Source organism: Metarhizium album, assembly GCF_000804445.1.
Source record: "Metarhizium album ARSEF 1941 chromosome Unknown scaffold_19, whole genome shotgun sequence".
NCBI classification, from domain to species: Eukaryota; Fungi; Ascomycota; class Sordariomycetes; order Hypocreales; family Clavicipitaceae; genus Metarhizium; species Metarhizium album.
In genome coordinates this window covers 378951-396960 of record NW_024467593.1, presented here as the reverse complement: position 1 = coordinate 396960, position 18010 = coordinate 378951, and the positions used below count along the sequence as shown (strand labels likewise).

The 18010-nt window shown below is 54.8% G+C and overlaps 6 protein-coding genes across 6 annotated transcripts; 4 read left to right on the top strand and 2 right to left on the bottom strand.

Annotated features, from left to right (window-relative positions):
- Position 1: 1 nt before the first annotated feature.
- MAM_06300 (C2H2 type zinc finger containing protein) lies at positions 2–1738 on the top strand (the record flags this gene model as incomplete). The annotated part of the gene is made up of 2 exons (XM_040825098.1): positions 2–120; positions 205–1738. 2 exons carry the CDS (start codon positions 2–4, stop codon positions 1736–1738), a joined length of 1653 nt encoding a protein of 550 aa, XP_040677004.1.
- Positions 1739–3213: 1475 nt separating this feature from the next.
- MAM_06299 (uncharacterized protein) lies at positions 3214–4272 on the top strand (the record flags this gene model as incomplete). Its single annotated transcript, XM_040825097.1, has 1 exon — positions 3214–4272. One exon carries the CDS (start codon positions 3214–3216, stop codon positions 4270–4272), a length of 1059 nt encoding a protein of 352 aa, XP_040677003.1.
- Positions 4273–4829: 557 nt separating this feature from the next.
- On the top strand, positions 4830–5985 carry MAM_06298 (oxidoreductase; the record flags this gene model as incomplete). The annotated part of the gene is made up of 4 exons (XM_040825096.1): positions 4830–4864; positions 4956–5008; positions 5065–5233; positions 5322–5985. 4 exons carry the CDS (start codon positions 4830–4832, stop codon positions 5983–5985), a joined length of 921 nt encoding a protein of 306 aa, XP_040677002.1.
- A 997-nt stretch (positions 5986–6982) lies between these two features.
- Positions 6983–8324, bottom strand: MAM_06297 (Six-bladed beta-propeller, TolB-like protein; the record flags this gene model as incomplete). Its single annotated transcript, XM_040825095.1, has 3 exons — positions 6983–7915; positions 8001–8231; positions 8301–8324. 3 exons carry the CDS (start codon positions 8322–8324, stop codon positions 6983–6985), a joined length of 1188 nt encoding a protein of 395 aa, XP_040677001.1.
- Positions 8325–10679: 2355 nt separating this feature from the next.
- MAM_06296 (Armadillo-like helical) lies at positions 10680–14367 on the top strand (the record flags this gene model as incomplete). The annotated part of the gene is made up of 3 exons (XM_040825094.1): positions 10680–10725; positions 10967–13283; positions 13488–14367. The coding sequence occupies 3 exons, from the start codon at positions 10680–10682 to the stop codon at positions 14365–14367; spliced, it is 3243 nt and encodes a 1080-aa protein (XP_040677000.1).
- A 435-nt stretch (positions 14368–14802) lies between these two features.
- On the bottom strand, positions 14803–17840 carry MAM_06295 (Membrane protein,Tapt1/CMV receptor; the record flags this gene model as incomplete). The annotated part of the gene is made up of 2 exons (XM_040825093.1): positions 14803–15492; positions 15552–17840. 2 exons carry the CDS (start codon positions 17838–17840, stop codon positions 14803–14805), a joined length of 2979 nt encoding a protein of 992 aa, XP_040676999.1.
- Between the last annotated feature and the right edge of the window lie 170 nt (positions 17841–18010).

Here is an 18010-nt window from a genome sequence, read left to right as displayed (position 1 = left end):
CATGGCGAGTGTCGCCGCCGGTGCCGGCACCTCCGCCTCCCATCCGTACACATGCAACACCTGCCAGGTCGCCTATCGCAACACCGACCTCCAAAAGGGTCACATGAAGAGTGACTGGCAGTAAGTCATCTTGTCGCCGACTTCATGTCCATGATGCTTGCATTTGGCCGTGTTTTTGAACCCTTTGCTGATGCGCCGGCGAAGCCGCTATAACCTGAAACGTCGAGTTGCCTCCCTACCACCAATCTCCTCCGAGGTCTTTACTGAAAAAGTCCTCCAAGCTCGTGCTACGTCCAGTGCGGAAGCCGAAAAGGCCTATTTTGAGACAAAATGCGAGCCTTGCAACAAGACTTTCTACAGCGAAAACGCCTATCGAAACCACTTGCTCAGCCAAAAGCACAAAACCAACGAGGCAGCCGCTGGTGGTCCACGGCGCAGACAAGATGACGAGGCCACCTCTGTAATCAGCTCTACATTTTCTCTGGGCGAGCCCACCTCCGTGGCCAAAGACGAGCTTGATTCCGATGCCGAGGACGAGTTCAACCAGGTCATTGAAAGCTTGCAGAATGCCAAAGTTTCCGCGGAGCAACGTCCTTCGCCAGTCAGCAGACCTTCCAATCCCAAGCCCACTGCCCCCGGGGCCCATAAAAACGCCGACGGCGAGGAAGACTCAGAGTCAACAACACCTTCACACTCAGTGGCCGAGCCTACTTGGACCTTGAACTCGTGCATCTTCTGTAACTTCGAGTCCCCTTCCCTACCGCTGAGCGTTCAGCACATGGAACGATTCCATGGCATGTTCATTCCTGAGCGGCCGTATCTCGCTGATTTGGAAGGCCTTGTGAAGCAACTTCAGCGCAAGGTCAGTGAATTTCATGAGTGTCTGAGCTGTGGTAAAGTCAAGTCGACTATATTTGGCGTGCAAACACACATGCGCGACAAGGGTCACTGCAAGATCCCCTTCGGCACAGAGGAGGAGCAACTTGCCATTGGGGATTTTTACGATTTCCGAAGCACGTACTCGGATGACGGGAACGATAAGGAAGATGATGGCTCGGACACTGAGGAAGACACGGGCGGCGGCGCCAAGCTCGGCTCAAGAAGAAGGCCCAGACTTGGTGAGCAGGGAGACGAGCTCGAAAGCGAGGAGGATGGAGAGGGATGGGAAACAGATAGCTCTGCATCCTCTCTCGATTCTGCAGATCTCACTGCAGTCCCTGCCGAGGGTCACATTCATCAGTATGAACGTCTTAAAAATCACCCCCATCACTCAAGTCGAGATCCTCGGAATCACCATCAAGCAGACGGTTGGCATTCGCGCGCGCACAAGCATACCCATGCTGCCTTCTATGACGACTACGAGTTGCACCTTCCATCTGGCAAGTCTGTTGGTCACCGGTCACTGAACAAGTACTTTCGGCAGAATCTCAACAACTATCCCACGCCAGAAGAGCGAGCTGAGCGACTTGCCATTGAAGGCGCCGAGTCTGGGGAAGAGGGGCACAGCAGGGATCGTAGCGTCGTGCTCCGCAACGGTCAGCGATTCAAGAGGCATGTGGTGCCGCGAGGAACGGTTGGCTTGGCCAATGTGTCGGACGAAAAGAAGCGGGCGGTGCGCGAGTCCGAGCACCGCGGGCGAGACTTGGAGCAATTCAATACCAAGAGGACGGAGTGGATGTATGGCAAGAGAAACAACAACCAGAAGCACTACTACTACCGCTTTGATGGTGGTGGTTAGTTGCGCAGCCAAAATCAAAATAGACATGACGATGCTTGTAATGGAATGCTGGTTCGCTGGTGTGGTCAGTTTTTCGCTGTGCGTGACGTTGGGCAGAGACGCCTTGTCCCAACACGCCTGATGTGGTCTCGTCAACAGCAACTCGCTGATACCATGGACTCCGTACACCGCATGCAAGTGTTGACCCACAGACATGTTTTGTAAGACCCTGGAATGTCTTCGCCTAAAAATAGCAGGCAGACGAAGGCACGATATGCTTGGCCGGCGCGTGCGAACGACTGACTACCTTGGTGGTTCATTTCACGATGGGCGGTTGACGGTATCAACGTGCTCTAGATGGACGACCGCGGCCGAAGTTGTTTCGATCAATCAACCGACGTCACCCGCTCACAACGACAAGAGGGACATGAAATAAAGCCAGGCCAATGTGGGCAACATTAAGTTCCAGGATGGGGATGGCGGCGTCGCGGATATAATGAGAAACGAAGGCGGCCCGGAACCAACCAAGATCTGATGCTGCGTACTCCGTACAGTACACATCTAAAATTGACGCTACGGAGTAGTAATATCTCAAAAGCCTTGTCAGTGGAGGCTCTTCTTGTTTACTACGTACTGCCATTTCCGCCACTCGGACGGCTCCCGCATCAATCCTGGTCCCCATTCACGCCATCCAGCAGCGGCCAGCAAAGACAAAAAGAAAAAGAAAAAAAAAAGGCACATGGTGCATGAGTAGCGTGAGCTTTTTTATTTGCGCAGCCTCGAAAACTGGGACCGGGCTGAAAACTGGGAGGGATTGCTTGCTTGGGCGGTAAGATAGATGCTGGGGTTCGTGGTCAAAGAAACACGCTTGCTGGCAGGACGAGCAGTGGCTGACCAGGGATTTGAGTCCTCGTTTTTCATTTGGCCTGTCCGGGAGCTGCTGCGGCCAACAGGTGCTGCAAGTATCGCACAGCAGACGCGTTTCATTTTGAGCACTGTCCATTGCATTTGGTGCCGAGACAAAGCCCAGCACGGGGTGGCTGGGACAGGACATGGTGCAACTCGGGCAGAGAAGAGGAGAAAGGGACGGACTCACAGAGTAGGAGAAAATCTTGGTGACGGCCCAGGGTCTCGCCTCATTCCTTTCGTCACTTCACCAAGGGGAACTGGGGAGCAGGTTGCCGTCAGCCTTCTTGTTATTAAACCCCGTCACGTTGCGCCAAAACAACCGACCCGTTGCCGTCCGCCGCCGTTGTGTCTGTCAAGCGGAGCTGTACAACCCTGCTTTATATTGGCTGTATCACGTCGGATTTGTTGGTCGACGCGGATATTGTCCTTGTCCCCCCATTTGAGGGCTTCCTGTCTCTTTCGTTTGCGTCTACAAACGCTTCCTCTGCTCGCTCCGGCAAATTTTCTCCTGTGCCAAACGTCAGCTGGTTTACCTGCAACATCGAGAATTGAGAGAAGAAAGGCAAACACACAAACTGTTATACCCAATGGCGCCAAAACGGATGCGCTTTTCCTTTTCCTCATGCCCCCCTCTTCTCCTTCTTCTGCCCGTCCTTGTCCCCACGGTGCTCTCCTATGACAGCGACTTTGGGTTCTACTCGAAAGACTCCCAACCTTGTCTCGACAGCGCCTCGAAATCATCTCAATGCACCGGTGGTGACGCCCAGGAGCTGAATCAGTGTCTTTGCAGTAATGGCGGCAATTTCATCATCAATGCAGCCCTATGTCTCGGCGACAAGGATCCACTCGATTTGTCTCGCGTGTATCAAATCATGGCGGACGCCTGCTCGGTCTCCAAGACGCCAATATCAGTTAGCGAGAAGGCGTTTTTGGATGCTGGGACCGAAGGAGACTTTACTACACACCCGTCTACCAAGACCTCAGCCACGTCCTCAACCAGGACCTCAACCAGGACCATAACCAGGACCGCAACCGGGACCTCACCCGCCACCTCGACTGCGACTGCGACTTTGACTTTGATGTCGGCCGTATCTTCAACTTTGACTGGGAAGAGTGGAACGGCATCTCCCACGCAGTCAAATCCGAGCAGCGGAGCTGACGTTGACACCAAGTCGTCAGGTCTTGCAAAGGGTCCCATGATTGGTCTTGCCGTCGGCGCATCCGTAGTCGGCACAGCCCTAATATCAGCGTTGTTCCTGTTTCTTCGACACCGGCAGAAGAAAGTTGAAGACGAAACCAGCCCGATGATGGCCCAGAACGACTACTACAAGCGTGATACGGCGACGACGTTCCCTCCCACGGAGCCATCCCCGCCCCTCCCGCTGGCCGGATCCGATGCCAAAGCCTCCTGGGGGTCGAGTCCGTCGCCTGCTTATCCGTCGTCGACCGACTTCAACAAGTCTCCCGGGCAATACGCTGGTCCGTACGCGGCGCCAACCCCTCAAGACAGCACAGCGATGCACGGAGCCCCGAGCCCTGCCGCGTTTGAAATGGATGCATCGGCTACGCCTACACCTGCACTGGTCGAGGCCCCCGTAGAGATGGAGGGATGTGCCCCTCCCACGCATCACCAGAGTCGGCAATGAAAAGGTCCCCGGAGTTGGAATTTCGGGGTTGCAATTTAGCACGGCGCATTTGGCATGTTTCGGGGCCAGCATTCGATGCTGATGGTGCACGGCACTGAAGCGCAGCCTCGGCGAAAGCGTTCAACCTTGTTCTCTTTTCGTTGTATTATGTGTCGTCGACTTTGGTTTTTTCCATACAAAAAATTTGATACTGTTTGTAGAGTAATTGGACAATGGTACGGAGTAATGTGTGTTTCTGTGCAGGCATCGATGCACAGTGTTGCCTTACTCGGCTGCGAGGTGGTCGGTAGGTTAAATTGGGCAAATTGGTAAAACTGGGCAAAAAGATCGGGGGTTTCAGAAATTGGACCGAAGCTCGACTGTCTACCTCGGCAAAGACGTGGGATCGCTCTCGTTCAACCACCATTGATCCGTTGCCCATCAATTCACGCCAGCCACTCGTCATCTCCTCGTCTTGCACGGAATACCCCTTCCACGGCACTGCAGTGGATCGCCTGACACTGCCAAGGTTGACCTTTTGAAACATCGACGTAGATTGTGCCGCTGTGCAGGACGGCATGTCACGACGCAACAAAACGGTCCTCATCACAGGGTATGTGCAGACCCGTGCAACCAAGCAGCGAACATGACCGAGGCATCTCTTGCCCCCAGGCCGAGAACCAGTATTCACATTGGCGCTTCAGTTGCTCACCAGGAGGCATCGGCCACGCCCTCGCTCTGGAATTTGACAAACAAGGTGCGGACCGTCTCGAAAAAGACTTCACGGACGCCGAAAAAGCTCACCTCATCCAGGCTGCCATGTCATCGCCACGGCCAGAAAGCCCCGGGATCTCGAGGCGCTGCGGGAACTAGGCATGAGCGCGGTCCAGCTCGAAGTGACTGATGCCGCGAGCATCGCGGCATGCAAAGCCGAAGTCACCAAGATGACTGGCGGCAAGCTGGACATTCTCGTCAACAACGCGTACGTCTCTCCCGCGGCGGCCCCTCTCAGCAAGTCAGCTGTACCGGTTTTCCTCTGACGTGGCACGCCTTGGCTCGGCCTGACATAGTGGCCGCACGCACACCATTCCCGCCCTTGACATTGACATGGACGACGTGCGGCAGTCGTACGAGGCCAACGTTTTCGGGCCCATGGCCATGTGCCAGTCCTTTGCGAGTCTTCTCATCCCAGCGCGCGGGCTCGTCCTCCAGATCTCATCCGTGTCAGCCGTCATGCCGTACCTGTTTGCTAGCATCTACGCTTCCACCAAGGGCGCGCTGAACTCGTACTCGCGCGTCCTGCGGATGGAGCTCAAGCCATTTCACGTCCGGGTCATGGTCGCCATGACGGGCACCATTCGCTCCAACATCATGAATCACTTCGACCGTGTGCTGCCCGAGACATCACCGTACAAGCCCGTGGAGGATGTGTTTGTGCAGAGGCTACGATTCAGTCAGACAAGAGGCACCATGGACACGCACGTTTACGCAAAGAAGATTGTTAGAGAGGCGCTCAAGGGCGAGGGCTGGCTCGGCGGCATGTTTGGACGGACGCCGGATTGGTACTGGGCCGGTGGGTTTTCGTATGGTGCTTGGGTGCTGGACACGTTCTTCCCGGCATGGCTGGCCGAGACGGCGGTCGCCTGGTTCTTCAACGTCGGGGTGTGGTCGACGAGACTTGACACCACGAACAAGGAGGACCAGTCCAACCGCGACGCCCTCGCGACGTCATAGAGTAAGCTAGTGTGCGTGCTTCTAGAGCTGCTTTATCAACGTCCCTGTTGTCCAGCCAGCCGTATCTCCAGATGCAGCGTCAACTGTTTACACGGCAAGAGCCGGCGTCGGCCATTTGACTTCCTGGTTGGGCAAGGCTTCGGCCGTTAGCTCCGGATTCCCGACTATCTACTACGGAGTCTTGACGGGCATCGCGAACCCGGATACAGAGTGTCAAAGACGAGCCGAGACGGGCCGGAAATTGATCCACCAACTCTCCCCGTGAGCGAGGCCCAGGCGAGCTCGCGAGACGGGAGGCCAGAACAAAGGCGAGTGTGTTTTGCGGCCAGCATCTTCTCACACGAGCTGCAGGTGCGGATGTGCCCCCCTCGCGACAAGGGGATTGATGACAGGGAAAGACACAAAATCCTGCTGCTAGGCCTAGTCCTATTCCTCAAGTTCCAATGCCACGGCTGAAGACGGCCCGGTCCACAAGAGCCCATGGCGGTACAGACTTCGAAAGCGTCGAGCGCGAGTGCAGACTGCAGACTCGGAGCAGACAAGCATCAATGCTCTCAGCACAGCCCATGTCGCAGCGCGGCCCTCTGAACGGTGACTTTGTTGTACAGCAGAGCCGGCGAAAAATACGCGGGTCTGGCCGTTACGCAGCAACCGCGCCCTAGATTCTGAGTATAGCTGGCCACATGAAATTCGTCAAGCCACTACGGCATCTTCCCAACGCTATCTAGATGTCGTTATGTGACTTGTGGGTACGAACAGCATCGGCGTCGTCACTCGCTGATGGGTACATATCACCGCATTGTATGGAGACACAAGGCTCGCGTGTTGCTAAATAGAACCCTAGGAACTCTCATGTGGAGTATTACACTGGCAAAGATTACAACTTTACAAAGACGGGGCGAGTGAACAGCTCCTATGATGTGGGCGTCCACCCGTTCCAATCCTTGAGAAGCGAGCAAGTTACGACAAAATTTGGCCAGGGCATAAACTCCAGCGCTCAATCCCTCAAAACCAGGATTCCTTTGGCATACAACCCCGAAATAATGCCCACGCCTCTCCTCGAATCTCTAGCCGCCGTCGCGCTGGAGGGATATTCCGTGCCGACATACAGGTTCTTCAGTCCATCTTCCTCACTCCATTCCGCAGCCCAAGAAGCGGCCTTACCTTCCCTGCAGTACTGCCTCATCTCGTCATTTGCCTTTGCCAGTTCTGCCGCGTCATTGCAGATGTGTCGGGTCGCGGTAAATTTCACAAGTGAGGGGAAATGAGGGTGACCTGCAATGATGAGCTTTCCCCCGTGAACAGATAGGTTATCCGGCAAGAAGGGCAGCTGAATGGACTTCTTGTACGCAAGAGAGGCATTTTGGCGACGCTCGTACAGGTACACGGCGCTCTGGCTGGTTGCGGCCACGGCGACGGTGGTGCTGTTGAGAATCTCGACGCCGTTTGCAAAACCAACGCGGGCGACAACCTTGGCTTCTTCTACATCGGCGGGCTTGTCTTTGGACAGCTTGACGTGCACGACAGTCCCGAGGGGGAGGCCCAGAAAGGTTTCTGCTCGCGACAGGAGCCTCGACTGCCTGGCCAGGAAGTAGTGGTCGTTGGACACGTAGAACTCTCTGCTGCTGACAAGAGCTATCGAGTTGGGACCATGGATGAGCGGGTGCTGGATGGTTCCGGCGTGGGTGGCCACGAGTTGATCAAGGTCGAGGTTGAAGACTTCGATTCTGGGGCCGGCCTTGGCGTGGTTGGCAGCGAACAAGGTGGATGTTTCCTCGTCGTATGCCATGCCTAGGGTGTGAAAGTCGGCCTTGCCGGCAAAGTCGACCACGTCGACGTGTCTGAGAGAGCTAGCGTCGGGTCGAGAGGCGTCTTTGTAGTCGTACACGTAGAGACTGGCACTGACTACAGGGCCGGGGAGAAAGATGCCCTGCGACGACACAAGTTAAGCAGAGGCTGCAGGAGCAAACGAAAGTGAAGCAAAATATGGCATACAAGGTGTAATGTGAACCTACCATGACTGTGTTCCATCGCTCTCTTCCAGGATCGCACGCCAGAAGGGCCAAACCACGACCCTCCAGCACGAGTACATCTTCACAGCTTCTCACCTGATCGGCAAATTTAATCTCGTGGCGCGCAAAGGCGTTGATCTCCGGCAGGCGGCTTGGAGCATTGGTATATATCATGAGAAGCTCCCGACCGCGGAAGTACAGGAATGACGACAGAACTGCCGTGAACAGCACGGCCTAGTTTGCTTGGCGTCAATCGACGACAAGTTTGCAACGGAACATGGTGGCATTGACGGAGCTTATTACCCAGATGGATCGCAGGTTAGACATTGCGACTGTGACTGTGACGTTATCGATTCGGATGACTGATGATTGAAGAGAGCCGATGGTAATGAATAAAAACAAAAAGAGGCGGAGTTGCCCAGAATACGCAACATGCCAAGATTCGGTGCTTCAGAACGGTAGGTTTGGTAGTTATCTGCCACACAGCTTTGCCTGGGGAACAGATCGACGCACTCCGTACAGAGCAAGGGATAACCACCAGGTTACGTCGGTACGTACTCCGTAACTCATTGTTGATTGCATACTGTAAACCACAAATCGATATGGAGTAGTTACTCCGTATGTCAGCCGGCTTGATCGTGTCATCGTCAAACCCCTTCCCTCCCCGTTTGTTCGTCTGGAATGAGTAAACGCTTTCGCCCGGACCGCTGAGTTTCAGACTCTAGTCAAGACCTGCACATGAGGGGGTCGTAATTGCTGCGACCAGCCACAAGTTGTAGAATGCAGACGAGCAGATGTCGTATGCTAACGTTGGGGCGTTCATGAACTCGGACGGCTGCAGAGAAGTTGAGTACCTAGGCCCTCATTAGTGGGGGCAGGACAAACGTCACCCATGTATCAACAATATTAGCAATTGTACACAGAGTACCCCGTATGACGGTCTGAAATAGACCGAAATCGGTTCATGACTTTTGCGAAAAGACTCCTGATTTTTCAGATGTGTACGGAGTGGTCGAGAATGAAAAACTCTAAGTGCTGTTTGCCATTTGACATTTGAAATTGATGTCCCCGCCGTTGGGGTCGCGCCTGCCTCAACTTTGAAGTGGTTGGCGATGATCCATGCGGCGTGCCCAGTGTGAGGCCACAGTGCACAGTACGTGCTGTCCCCCTGTTTCATGTGCCAACCTTCCAAGTAATGCCCAAGGGCCGGCCGCCTTGGGTTGTCTCGATTCTTCCTTCGCCACCTCAGCATTTGAACGTTCAACTCAATCAAACTTATCATTCTTTGACGTATCGTGCTCCCTCTTGTCTGCCATGTCTCGGTTTTCGCATTACGACACCGATGAGGAACGACTGCCCGAGGGTATGCGTCGGGTTGGTTACGATGCCGACACTCAGGTTTACACTTTCCAAGATGCAGACGGCAGTTGTTGGGAGAGTGCCCCGGGCTGTCAGTATGGACAGTTAAAACGCGTCGGCTATGGGCATCCGGATGATGCTGATGACCGCGAGCCCTTCTTGATGTCTCATGAGATTTCGCCCTCGAGGTCGTGGCGAACAGAGCTCATGCCACTTCTTAACTTTGGCGTCATCATCGGCGTGTGCCTTCTAGGTCTTTTTTGGTACCTTCACTACGCTGCGTCTGATGACAAGCCTGCCCAAGTGATTTGCAAACGGGGCGCGCCATATACCATCAAACAAGGTGATACTTGCTGGGCTATCGGAAACGGACGAGGAATCAGTGTCGACGATCTTCTGAGTGCCAATGACGGGTTGGACTGTGATTTGTTACGAGTAGGCTCTATCATCTGTCTACCTGGTCAGGCGGAATCAGTCCCAGGCCCTTGAATGCCGATGCACCGAAACTAGCACTGCTTCCACCTCTGACCACGGCTTCGCAACTACAACATGGCGCATCTTAACTGGGGTTTCTTTTTACCGACAAGATTCTAATTTTGAGACGCAGTCGAGTCTTTTGCCACCCAACATCACATTGCTCGTATCGAGGCCTCTGCCATGAGCAGTCCATGATTGAGGGGCAGCTCTCACAACCAGAGTGCGCTGATGAGTTTGGCACCGGCCAGGACGCCATGATGTGGCCGACTCAACATGTCGAATTCCATGTCACCCACTCGGTTCGCGGCACTCAGTCGTTGAGGAGTTGATTAGCCATTTGACACTTTGATAATGGAGGCGGACAAAGTTAGGAAGTCATTCCTTGACAACTTTTCGTGGGAAAACTGGGTGTACATGGTATAGTGCACTAGCAAGAGTCATGAAATAGATATTGGTTTGAGTGACGAACGCCAACGTTTGCCACATGCAATACGATCATGTCGACAACATTGCCTGCATGTGCTGTCTGGAGGCCTTTCGAATATTTGCTCAGCACTACGGAGTAACTTGGCAGGCGCCGGAACCACTCAAGTACGTACGTAGGCCTTTGCCCCTCATCGGAGCGGGGCTAGCCGTTCTTTCTCGCCAAGAGGTCCCTTGGCTGGCGTCGTCTCCAGGCCACCATTTTTTTTTTTGATTTAATTTTAATTTTGATTTTTTTTCTGCCGCGATATAACTCCCAGAGGTGCACCACATCATTTCTCCTCTCTTCACCGTCACTCCCCCGCCTTCTTTTGTATTCTTTTTATTTTTGTCGCAGGAGCATTGCATAGCGAGGCGGCAAGGATGGAGAAGGATCAGCTTGTTCAGCTACTGCAGACCAGTCAAGTTCGTAAGTGCTTCTTACTGCTCTTCTATTTCGCCATGACCCCCCTCAGCTGTGGTCTCAGATCACTGGCTTCCTCCTTGTCCATCCATCATGCTCCCAGCTGCACGTTATATGGTCTCGCGTCCTCGATCGGCAAAGCCGACTCATTCTCCGACCAGGCTGTCTTCCTCTTGGGCGCCCTTTGAACGCAGAAAAAATTCATCCTTCAAGGCCGACGACACTCGACTAACGCAATTATCAATAGCCAACACGGAACAGGTCAAGGCCGTAACGGCCGATCTTCAAAAGAACTACTACTCTAAGCCTGAGTCTCTCCTCTTGCTCATCGAGATTGCTCTCACCCATTCAGATGGTGCCATCCGACAGCTTGCCGCCGTTCAGGCCCTCCGACTAGCCCCAAGGCACTGGGACAGCACTGCCCAAGATAAGAAGCCTCTGGCTCGCTCCCACTTGCTCGAGGGCGCCTTGAAGGAGGGCGCTACCACTCTCCGTCACGCCCTCTCCCGTCTCGTCGCCGGTATTGTCGGCCTTGATATGGAGAATGGCGACGCTGACGAGTTCCTCCAGCAGCTCCTGCCTCTTAACAACAGCGACAATGTTCAGTCAAGAGAGGTCGGCTCCTTCATACTCTTCTCCATGCTGGAGGAGAACCCCCACCACTTCGAACAGCACACCCACCAGCTCCTCCAGCTGTTCCAGGCTCGTATCGAGGATCCCGAGAGCAAGGAGGTTCGCATCAACATCGTCAAGGCTGTTGGTGCCATCCTGATGAATATCGAGCCCGATGAGGACCCCCAGTCTCTCAAGGCTGTTCAGGGATTCATCCCCAATATCGTCAACATTCTGAAGGCTGCTGTCGAGGCTGAAGACGAGGAGAGCTACAGAACCATATTTGAGATCTTCCACTCCTACTTGGCATGTGATCCCAGTTTCCTGGCTGCTCACCTTCGGGACCTGCTTCAGTTCATGATCAACCTTGCAGCGAACACAAATGCAGAGGACGATTCTCGTACCCAGGCCCTTAGCTTGCTGATTCAGTGCGTTCGATATCGTCGAATGAAGATTCAGGGGATGAAAGAAGTTGCCGCCGAGCTCATGGTCAAGGCCATGCAGATCATCACCGAGCTTGACGATGATGATGAGGATGAGGACATGTCTCCTGCCCGCACCGCCATCAGCCTGGTCAACGCCCTCGCCACCGAACTTCCCCCCCGCCTGGTCGCCGTGCCCATGCTTGACCAGTTCCCAGGCTATGCTGCCCACTCCGAGTCGGGCTATCGCATGGCCGCCATCCTCTCCCTCGGAAACGCTGCTGAGGGTGCACCCGAGTTCATCTCCACCCAGCTCCAGCCTCTCCTCCCTACCGTCATAAACCTGCTGTGTGATACAGATATCCGTGTCCGCCATGCTGCTCTTGTTGGTCTCATCCACTTAGCGGAGGAAATGGCTGACGAGATGTCTTCACACCACGAGCAGATCATCTCTGCCGTCTTGAAGAATCTCGAGTCTGCTTCGCAGGCCGCCACCGATAAGAAGAGCATCAGCATTGTTCGTTGCGCCTGTGGTGCCCTCGACACTTTTGGCGATGGCATCGACACCAAGATCATGGCCCAGTATGGCCCTAACTTGATTGGTCCCATGATCAAGCTTCTGGACCACGATGACTATGGTGTCAAGGCTGCCGCCGCCTCGGCGGTCGGCGCCATTGCCTCGTCAATGGACAAGGAGTTTCAGCCTTTCTTTGAGGGTGCTATGAAAGCGCTCGGACGCTTCGTCATGCTCAAAGAGTCCGATGAAGCCATGGACCTACGCAGTGCTACATGCGACAGCTTGGGACGAATCGCTATTGCTGTCGGCCCTCAGGCTTTCCAGCCATATGTTGTGGACTTGATGAAGGCAAGCGAGGAGGCTCTACACCTCGACAACCCTCGCCTGAAGGAGACCAGCTTCATTTTGTGGTCGAACCTGTCCAAGGTGTATGGTACCGATTTCGATCACTTCCTTGAGGGCATCTTCAAGGGCCTTTTCGCTTCTCTCGAGCTTGAAGAAGAGGAGATTGATCTGCCCGGAGTTGACCCTAGCCAGCTAGCTGAAGGTGCCATTATCGGTGGAAAACGTGTCAAGCTCAAGGCCCCTGGCTCTGAGGAAGATAAAATCATCGCCAGCGGCGGCGAGGACGACTGGGAGGACGTGAATGACCTTGCTGACCTCGAGGATTTCGGCGCCGTTACTGCTGTTGCCCTTGAACAGGAGATTGCTATTGATACCCTTGGCGACGTGATTTCGAACTCTTGCAACACCAACCATTTGGAAAGCTACGTCGAGAAGACGATTGAGCAGATCATTCCTTTTGCCGATCACACCTATGAGGGATGCCGCAAGAACGCCATCTCTACCCTTTGGCGCATTTACAGCCGTGTGTTCCAGGTTTGGGAAGAGAGCTCCGGCTCCAAATGGCGACCTGGTATGCCTCCTAATCCTGCTCCTCCCTCATCCATTGCCAAAATCAGCGAGGCTCTACATAAAGCTACCATGGATATCTGGACCAGCGATAGCGACAGGTACGTATCTGCCTTTCTTTTTTCTTCTTTGCCACGTCTAGTCCAATGTGATGATTACCTTGCGTTATACCCAGCTCACTCAGACGCAAAATTGCGAGTGCTGAGAAAGCGTCTAATCTACTACTGATTTGGACATTGTTTATCCCCATATTTTTGCTGTATGCTTGCCATTTTTTACCACACTAGAAGCTGACAGCAAGACAGATCCGTCATCACCGAGATTAATCGCAACGTTGCTGCCACTCTGAAGGCTTGCGGCCCTGCTGTTCTCGTGGCCAAGTCCGAAATGCTTCAGGAGGTCGTCTCCGTTGTTAGCTCCATCATCACACGCTCACACCCGTGCCAGCAAGATCTCGGTGCCGAGGACGAGGAGCAGGAGATTGATGCCGGCTCATCTGAGTACGACTGGCTGGTCATCGACACCGCCTTGGATGTTGTCTGCGGTCTGGCCGCAGCTCTGGGAACCCAATTCGGCGAGCTTTGGAAGATCTTCGCAAAGCCCGTCCTGAGGCTAGTCAGCTCGACTGAGGATGTACACCGAGCAACTGCTGTCGGCACTATCGCCGAGGTCGCCAAGTACGCCGGCGAGGCCATCACCGAGTTCACCGAGTCTTTGACCCAGGCTCTGGTCCGCCGCCTGTCAGACCATGACCAGCTGACCAAGTCCAACGCCGCCTATGCTCTTGGCCTCCTCATCCTCAACTCCAACGACACCGGCAAGACCGTCCCTCTCTATCCTCAACTCTACGAAAAGCTCGAGCCCATGCTCTCTGCGCACGAAATGCGCATCACCGACAATGTTGCCGGCTGCCTGTGCCGCATGATAATGAAGCACCCCGACAGTGGATTTGTCGAGCAGGCCCTGCCCGCCATCGTCCACGTCCTTCCCCTCACTGAAGATTACGAAGAGAACGAACCCATCTTCCAGTGCATCTACAAGCTGTACGACCAGTCCAACCCCACCGTGCAGCAGCTGACACCCCAGCTGGTGGGCATCTTTGAAAAGGTCCTGGGAGAGCCTGAGGAGCAGCTGGAGCAAGATACCCGACAGATGGTGCAGCGCATGGTGCAGGCCCTGAGGTAGTAAAACACACTAGATTGTCGTGTGAAGTTGAGCAGGAAGCATGTCGAGGAATTTTTTATTTTTTTTAAAATAGGGACAATAATGCCAGTGGCCATGAAGATATGAATATACTTGATGAGATTTGCGAATCAATGACGAAAGTAAAAGGGTCGATAGCGATGATTGGGTTAGAAAGAAGACGGACTGGTTTACTGGTTAATAGAAATTGTGCATGCGCAACACTTTCTTGCGTCACCGAGTACTGAAACGGCTCCGTCCGACGCGCGACCTATCCTGGGCACGGCCCCAACGACCAACCACGATGACGCACAGGAAACGCATCTGCGTCTTGGCAGAATTGTACTTCGGCCACCACGAGATACGTCGACACGGGACGGACGGATGTGCAGACGTAATGATTGTATTAATACACGTCGTTGAAGCGCAGCCCCCAAGCTACCATATCCTCTTGGCAACCATCTCGTACCTCGCGACACCCATGTAATCGCCGTCGGGCTTGTTGCCGCCGCCGCCATCGCCATCGCCCTTGTTGCCCCCGGGCCCCTTGCCGTTCCTCAACCCCTCCGACTTGTCGGCGTGGATCCACCGGGCCTTGTCGTCCGTGACTTCCACGTCGCCTCTTCCGCCGACGCGTCTGCCCGCGGCGTCGTACGACTCCCGTTCGGCCTTGCCCATGGCGACCATGGTTTCTTTGTGCTTCATCTTGGCGTACCTGTTTCGCGAGTATTGGAGGAGGACCATGCCGAGGAGGAGTTTGAGTATCAAAAGGACGAGAAAGGCGATGAAGAAGACGACCACCATTGTTAACGCGGCGATCAAATCATCCGATGTCCACGAGTACCAGGGACGGGAGTTGAGTGGCGAGCCGTAGGGGTAGCCGTACGTGGCGCGGCCGAGGGAATCGCGGATCAGGGCGTCGAAGCGACTCAGCGCGGCGATCATGGCCGGCGACGACGGCACGGCTGATTCTTCGGATAGGGAGGTCTGCGTGGATGGCGGCACGGGCATGGGCACATGGGTGGCCAGGAACATGTGGTAGGTTTGGATGGAGGCACGGATGAACAGGCACGAGAGCGGGATGACGGCCAGGCCGAGTCTCCGCGTGAGCGAGGGGGTGACGAAGGCCTGCGCAAGGTCAGAGGACATGAATGTGATGGGGAGGGAGGCGGGGGGCGTGCACGTACGTTGGTGTAGTAGTCCTTGCAAAGAATGTCCAACGTCCTCCCGTAAAAGTTGGGCTTGATGTTGTTAAACTTGGTCACGTAGGCGTGTTTGATGGCATCAACCAGCATCTCGCTTCCAACAACAATCAGAAAAGGCGACAGCGCCTCGCCCGACTTCAACCACGACGGCAGCACTGTGAAACTGTGCGGCAGAATCGACGGCGGGTGCAACGGCACGGCACTCGAGCCATCGTCATGTGTCGAGTCGAAACCCGCTCCAGGGACAGAGAAGGCACCTACTTCCACAATGTTGCGCATGCCGATGATGAGCAGCATGACCCAAAGGTGGAAACGCTCTACGATGTCTGCGCAAGTCAGCTGGAAGAGGTTGTCCTTGTCGAAGCGTTTGAAGACGGTGCTCTTGATCTCGACGAATTGGTTGGATAGCAGGAGGGTGAGGAGAGCATTGGAGTATGAGTTGACCGCGACGTTGAGCGTGATGACCTGGTAGTAGAGTGCAATGGAGTGTAGACAATTGTACACGAGTGCGAGGATAAACATGCCAAGCGGCAACAGAATCTTGGATCGGCCAGAGGGGTCGCGAGACAGGGTTTCGTTGCTGAACAGACATTCTAGAATGTCCTGGCCGAGGGCTGAGAGAAGTCGGTCGCCAACTTCGAGGATATTGTATATGACGTAGAGCTTGATGGCAGATTGCGCGCGAATAAAGTGGTACATGCGGCTGGCATCGAGAGTCATCAGAGCAAATGAGCTACAGATGATGACGGCTCCCTGTAGTAAATCTGCTTTGTGAAATGCTGATAAGCTTGAAGGAATCGACTTTGCTCTTTTGTGCCCAAGAGCGCCCGACTTGGGCACAGTATGTCTATGATTGAAAGAGCATGTTTTGGGCAACTCGACGCTGTCGACGTGCAGGTCCGTTCTCGTGTTACGAGATCGATCCCGGGGGGCTGTGGCAGCGGCACAAACACCTCCTTCGTCATTCAACAGCTCCCTCACACGGCTGCGACTTCGCGAACCGTCTCGGTCAGAGACATCGCTAGGTCTGCGGGATTGGCTCGCTCGGCCACGCTTCCATAGTCTGCCCAGCCCGTCTCGCACATATCCAAAGAGCCATCTCACCTCCTTGGATATCACATATCCCCACCACTTTGTCAAGACACCAAACGCTATGAAGAATCGCATGGGAAGAATGGTAAAGGTGTACAGCCACGCATCAAGACACGCCAGGGCACCAAAATACAAGGTCCGCTCCAGGTACGAGGGAAGTAGTAAAACATTCTTCAACCTTTCGACTTTGACGGCATACGACTCGTACGGCATATCATTCACATGAGATCGGTGAATATGCAGTGGACTTGGTCTCTGGACTGCAAGTTCCAGCTGCAGGTGTGTGGGAAGCGACATGGGCGGGAGGGGAATTATGGACGGAATTGGTGATGGCGGGCTGGGACCGATGCCACTATATCCTTGACAAGGAGCAGCATCTGCCGAAGGCTGCTGTCTGCTTGTGGCTGCTTGGCTTGTCGCCAAGACCGGCGACGGTGAATGCCCGTTGAGATAGCCACCCGTGGCCGCTTGCCCATCCAAGTTCAGCTTCGCAGGTCGAATCAGGGGGTTGTGAGAAGATCGCCTAGGGGACGTAGGCTGCGAGGCACTTCCTGAAACATATTGCTGAGCCCGAGACGTCGGCGGCGTCGACACAGTTCGTTGCGAGTATGGTCCTCGAGTGCCCTCTTGCCTGGGCCAGGCCCCAGCGAATGCTGACCCAGGAGGTGATTCGACTGCCGTTCCGTTTATTTGAAGCTGATCTAATCTTCTTGAGTCTGGAAAGCGGCTCTGGATACGTTGCCAGAGTAGTTCGTGTTGCTCGGCAGACTTGGCTGCCATTTCCTCCTGCTCAGTGGAACGACGTGGCGGGGCTGGCGCAACTGGCAACGAGTCCGGCGAGCCTGCGAGTTCCTGCATCTCAGCAGCCGTGAGTTTCGGCACGCCATCATTCGTCTTGTGCGCGGCGCTGTTCGCCTGTCTGCGGCCCGACTTGACGACGTCTGGCGAGGCGGCAGGGTCGATATGGTGATGGTCCAGAGCGGCGGTTGGGTCCGACAGCAGGGCAATCTTGGATCGTCCTCTGCCCCCCTCGTCCTCAGACTCGGATGACACATCGAGCGCTGTTGCAGGCGGCGAGGGATATCCATGAGATCCATGGCCCGTAGCAGTGGACGATGATGCTGACAGGGGAGCTGCAGCGGAAAGCGACGACGGGATGTGGGTGTTGATGGGATCCATGGTTGCTGCCATCGCGGCGAGACCCTTGATGGCACGGCTTGCGGGAGCATGAGAAATATGACAGGTTGCAGCAGTCTTGAAGGTAAGGGTCGCTGAGTGGGCGCTGATGTTGACGACGTCGACGTCGATGTCGATGTCGTCGAGGTAGCAGATTCAAAGGTGACAAGATG